This window comes from Phalaenopsis equestris, unplaced genomic scaffold, assembly GCF_001263595.1.
Source record: "Phalaenopsis equestris unplaced genomic scaffold, ASM126359v1 Scaffold215017, whole genome shotgun sequence".
In the NCBI taxonomy this organism is placed as follows: Eukaryota; Viridiplantae; Streptophyta; class Magnoliopsida; order Asparagales; family Orchidaceae; genus Phalaenopsis; species Phalaenopsis equestris.
In genome coordinates, this window is record NW_018233755.1 from 1,270 (window position 1) to 7,347 (window position 6,078).

Consider the following 6,078-nt stretch of genomic DNA (forward strand, 5'->3'; position numbering starts at 1 on the left):
ATTAAATTATTCATTTATTTAGATTTGCAAAATTATTTATTGAAACTTTTATATAAAAATATAAATACTCATTTGAATTTTTAGCTTGTTTAAAAACTCGATCACTTGTCATAAACAAATCAAGTTCTGCTATTGAAAAATTTAAATAGCTCAAGTTTTAAAAATATGTGAAAGCTCGACACGTGTTCAAGCCAAACATGAACAACTTAAATTGTATCAAGTCAAGTCCAATCTATGGTATAGTATGCTCGGTTACACCCTTAGCTATGATGATTTTGTTGAGAAAATGCTTCTTAGATTATAATATTATGAATTCAAATTATATTTGTGTGTGATGGGAACGAAAACAATCCCCTTCAACTTTACTAGGACTTATATTCAATTTCAATCCAACTCTTAACACGGAATAGAACACACATATTTGAAAAAACTGAAACAAAAATTATGAACTTCTAGAAAAGCACACAATGATTTAACATGGAAAAACTTAAAAATAGGAAAAAAATCATAAAGCTACACCACCAAGAAAATTTCACTATGAATTCAGAAATTTTATAGAGAACACATTCAAACTTATTCTCTATAATCAATGAAACTTACAACATTTCACTCTGAATCCTTCCTCTAGATCCGATAAAAGAAACACATTCAAATTTCTCCTCTTCGACAATCTCTCCTTCACCGGGAAATTTTTGAAGAGTTAAAAGCAATTAAATACTCATATTTCTAGATTACACTAACACAATGAAAGCGAAAATAATATGCATGTCAGTTAAGATTTTAATAAATCAATTTAAAATATTGAAAAGTTTATGAATATGATAACTTATGATATTTTATAATATTTGAGGTGTTTTATTATATGAATAACATATCTATATCATTCTATATATGTACAACCATCACAGCTGCACCATATAAAAATTGCACCAGTAAATGTATGTCAATAATGTTGACTATATTATTGTCGTCGATATTGGTGGAATTTACGAAGTAACGCCATACATTGCTGAATAATAAAGTATCATACAAAGTAATGACACACATTGCAGAGTACAGAGTATTGAAGGCTCCTGCAGAGTAACGAGACATGTTGCAGAGTAACAAATTACTCTATTGATTGACGAAGTCTCTTGCATACATAATAACATGTAGTGTTCAAAATAATGTGCAGCGGTGTACCTTGAATGCAATGTGTTAAAGTCCCGGCAATAACTCCCGATGGCAATTGCTTTCGAGCGTTGTAATCAGAACACATCAAATATTTTTTTATATTGTAGAAATTAATGAATCATTATGCTTGGTGTAAGATCATAACCATTTCTTAGTTATGGGAATCTTTCTTTGTACTTGCAAACTTATAATGAATCATTTTGATTATGATAGGTCCCATGATTCTTTCCCTTGTCGGGTTTTCCTACAAAATTTTTGGTGTCCCCTCTTATTTTGTTTTCAATATTATCTATATGTATCATGAATTTCGTATAACGTTGAGAGACATTAGATCATTATCATATCACCTAGTACACAACAACACATATGATGAGTCTCACATTTCACTAGTTTTTATTTGCCCATCAATAAATATCTCGAGTCATCACTTAAAAATGATGGCTCTCTCTCTCTCACTCTCTTAGATATTATATAAAAGAGGAGTGAATTTTGGGGCTTTCCTCTTGAAAATAGTTTTTCTTATCTTGAAGGTGTGCTTGTTTTTTTTTGTTTATTATGATGTTTTCTTAATCTCGTGCACTCATCATTTCAACATAGTATTAATGGATGGAGACATGATGCCAATTAAATAAATTTTTTTTCTAATGGATCTTAGCAGATTCTCAGCATACGCCTCTTTTTTTTATTTTTATTTTTATTTTTTTTATAAAACCATCCAAATAAAATAAAATATGTGTGTTTGGACTAAAAATAGCATCTACTTGCACTTCAACACAAAAGAATATATACACAATTCTTAAACAAGAAGCCAATGCAAAATATGAGAATCAGCCCATCCACTAGCTACAGCTAATACATATATAAACTTATATAAATAATAAATAAATATAAATACATGGCGTTTACATACATAACACCCAATTCATATCTATTTACATATCTAACACCTAGACTTTTACTTTTTTGCATTTACACTCATATCACATAGCACATAGCAAATAGCACTTCTTTAAATATTAAAATAAACACATTTTCATGTATAGATAAATTGAATTTAGGTGCCACATATGGCATACATATTAAAGCAAGAAAATTTAACTGAAATCGTGGCATATTTAGACGAAGTCAGCAGACTAGCAGCCTTCATACCCACCAGCCGGTCATCGCCACCTAACTCCATCCCTAAATTTTATTATATATGTATAAAAACAAACACTGATTAATTTAAACATTTTAATACTTTAAAATTGACAAAATGTCAACATTTAGCTATATTTAAATCTGCAATATGTCATGCAGAGGAGCGCTCAGTTATCTCAATCTCCTTGCCCTTTATCAGCAAAGCACTGCTCATTTGAAAGCTATTCATCTGCTTCCATATGGCAAATTATAAGTTTTTTATTAATATGAACAAATTTTAATTTTATATATAAATATGTGATTACTACGAAGCAAAATCATTTAAATTTATATATATCACAACCGCAAATTTACATATATCACAACCGCAAAAGAGCCATTTTTTTCATTCCTGAAGAAGTAAAAAGAAAAAAAAATCGGATTTTTTTTTCTGTTTTGTTATCTTCCGGTGAGGACGCCGCTGAATACATCGCCGGATCCGCTCATAGAAGCTTCCCATTCTATTGAGGCGGAGAGAATCTGAGATAGCTTCGCCGTTATCTCGCTTATTTCCGGCCGGTCGAAGGGGTCATCGCTCAGACACCAAGCGGCGATCTCGGCCATCTGTAACACAATCAATTTGTTTATGAAACAGAAAGATTTGCATATATACCAATCGATTTCTATGTATTTACATTCCAAACTCCAAGCTTCAATTTCTACATGCATGCATGCATTAAAAAGTGTATTTCAGTTTTTAAAAATTAGTACAAATTACACATTGAATTTCTTGAAGTATGCAATTTAACTACTTAATTCATCAAAATTTAACCAAATCGAACACTTCAAATTTGTAGGACCAATTCGGCTCAAATTTGATAGATTAAGAAACTGAAATTGAACGCTTCAGAAATTCTGATATTAAAATGGACAAACATAATAAAAAGTCTCAGATTTGTTAGATATTTTCATTGTCGTCCAACATATTTATTTAATTTAGTCACTAAATTTATCAGAATTTGACCAAATTGATCTGACCTTCAAAACTGCTAAAAAGTCTCAGATTTGTTAGATATTTTCATTCTCGTCCTACATATTTATTTAATTTAGTCACTAAATTTATTAGAATTTGACCAAATTGATCTGACCTTCAAAACTGCTATTTATATATATATATATATATATAATTTGCAGAGGGAACTTTCTAGAATTGGGGGCCTTCTAAGCATGAGACATAAAAAATATAAACTTTTTATTAAAAAATAAATCAAATTAAAAAAAAAATCTAAAAAATTATTAGATTTTCAAACCTTAAAGACTGATTCCATGGGAGAGCTGCTCCTGAGGCTTCCTTCAACTTTTTCTTCTAATGCACTCTCAGGATCTTCGTCATTAAAAACAGCTTTCATCTGTTTTGAAATGGCAAACAAACAAGACAAATAATCTTTCTTTTAGAAAATATTTTTTTTGTGCTCTTACTCGTAACATATTAATTGGAAACAAAGTGGTGATCTAACACCTAAATTTTTATTTATTAATTAATATCTAACAACTAAACTTTGATTTTTATGATTATATTACCCAGTTATCTACAAACAAAACTAGATTATCTTCGGAGTTTGAAATTGAACTAGGCTAAGTCCACGGTCCACCCTGGAATTTGATATTTGACTATTAAGCATAGAAAATGTGATAATTTTTTTCTATATAATTTAAGAAGATTTATAATTTTACCCTCTTAATAAATTTTTTGTATAATATTTCAAAAAATAAATATTTGATAATTTGCCTACTCTAAATTTAATTATTAAGAACTAAAGCACATCTTTTCATCTATATACATGGTGACATTTACATATATGTATGTGTGTGTCGGCTAATGTGACCCATTGGTTGGTAGAGTTTGTAAGATCTCTAGGGTGTCACGGATTTGATCCCGACTATGTGCAGAATGAAATTCTTAGACACATTAGTCAGGAGGCTCGTCTAATAGTTTCCAACCCATTTTTTTTTAAAAACTATATAGATATATATAAAAGAATTTAGTGGTATAAATATTTAAATCTTCCGGAAGGAAAAAAGAAAAAAAAAATTGATTGAAATGATTTTTTTCTTTTCTTTCTTTTTTGATGACTTACAACAGGGACGAGAGATTTCATCTTTGTGGCTTCTTTATTGTCGCGACTCAAGGCACGGCAGCCTGTGATGAGCTCTGCAATGACAACTCCGAAGGCGAACACATCCGTTTTGGTTGATGTCTGGAACTCCATAAGCGACCTGCTCAGCATTAATTACATCAACATTTCTAAAACCTTAGTAGTAACTGCAGATTATTCCAATAAAAATTATTCCAAATGAACCCAGCGCAAAGCAAATTTTCCTACTCTGGAGGGAGATAACCAGGCGTTCCAACCAGTTTAGTAGCAATCAGCTCATCTTCGCTGCTGCGCTCCACAAGCTTCGCAAGCCCAAAATCCCCTACCTGTAACAACAATAAAATAACCAAGAAGAAATATTATTATGTGCAGACAAAATATGCATATTTAGTGATATTTAACGGTATTGTGACTGTATTGGGTACAATACTATCACAATACCACCAAATAGCATCAAATCTAATGTCATGTAATATATATTTTTTCCACTGTGGCATTAATTATTACCTTTGCTCTGAGGCAATTATCCAGCAGAATATTGCTGCTCTTTATATCTCTATGCACGTAGCGAGACTTAGTGAAATCGTGAATATATTCGATTCCTCTGGCAGTGTCCAGAGCTATCTGAGCTCTTGCAGTCCATGACAGAGGCTGGTGTCCTGTTACGTTTAATTAGCACCAAATCATTTTATATTTGCAAATAATTAATATGATATAACAATTTTAGATATAATTGTGTTCACCTTTCAGCAGTGGGTCATGGAGATGGTCGCTGAGCGAGCCATTTTGAAGGTATTCGTACACAAGGTATAAGTGATCGTCGCCACTCGCAAACCCTATCAGCTCAACCTTTCGCATTCATTCCATTATATATCAGTAATGCTTCATTCAATATTTTATGAGGCAAAGCTTAAAGAAAAGGTGAAGCAAGTACATACCACGTTTATGTGGTGCACTTTGCACAAAACCTTCAGCTCTGCAAAGAACTCTTTGGACATGTTGGACTTCATCTTCTTAATCGCAACCTCCTATCATTATAATAAAACCAAAGTTAATTAACCCCTTAATAGAGATTAATTAAGCTTTTAATTGCACCAAAACTAATTACTTGAAACAATAATCACCTTGTCTGCGAGAATTCCATAATACACACTCCCAAAGCCACCCACTCCAATCACTCTTGAATTATCAAAGTTAGACGTCGCTCTCTCCACCTCCTCCAGGCTAAAAATCACCGGCCTATCCGAATCGAACGCCTTCTCTTCTACTCATAATTAGCGCCCATAATCAGCAATTAGTAAAATTACTTAGTGCCTAATCAAGTAATCAACGTAATTCGAATATTTACACAGATTAATTAATTAATTATCATCTTACCCCCCTCCAGATTGTATTGGCTTTCCAGCAGCGCGAGTCCGGACTTCGCACTCGTAATCGCCCTTGTTTCGTTCTTTGGGAGCTTTCTACGCGACCGCCTCCTCCATAGAAAAAATATGACCACCCCGCATAGAATGACAATAATTACCGGTATCGTTATCCCCAAAGCCAATTTCTTCCCTAATTAATCATTATTAATAATAATCATTCAATCCTTCATAAAATAATAAAACTAGATATATATATATATATA

At 31.9% G+C, this 6,078-nt stretch overlaps 1 protein-coding gene across 1 annotated transcript in view; it reads right to left on the reverse strand.

The window, feature by feature from the left end:
• Nucleotides 1-2,709: 2,709 nt before the first annotated feature.
• Nucleotides 2,710-6,078, reverse strand: part of LOC110037094 (lysM domain receptor-like kinase 3) — a 4,432-nt gene continuing 1,063 nt past the window's right edge. Inside the window, exons 2-10 of the mRNA XM_020741670.1 lie at nt 5,826-6,005; nt 5,573-5,712; nt 5,387-5,476; nt 5,192-5,297; nt 4,956-5,107; nt 4,677-4,774; nt 4,431-4,569; nt 3,603-3,701; nt 2,710-2,916 (exon numbers count right to left, since the gene is read on the reverse strand). Coding sequence (XP_020597329.1) covers nt 2,752-2,916; nt 3,603-3,701; nt 4,431-4,569; nt 4,677-4,774; nt 4,956-5,107; nt 5,192-5,297; nt 5,387-5,476; nt 5,573-5,712; nt 5,826-6,005 — 1,169 coding nt within the window. The 3' untranslated portion in view covers nt 2,710-2,751. The remainder of the gene's footprint in view (nt 2,917-3,602; nt 3,702-4,430; nt 4,570-4,676; nt 4,775-4,955; nt 5,108-5,191; nt 5,298-5,386; nt 5,477-5,572; nt 5,713-5,825; nt 6,006-6,078) is intronic.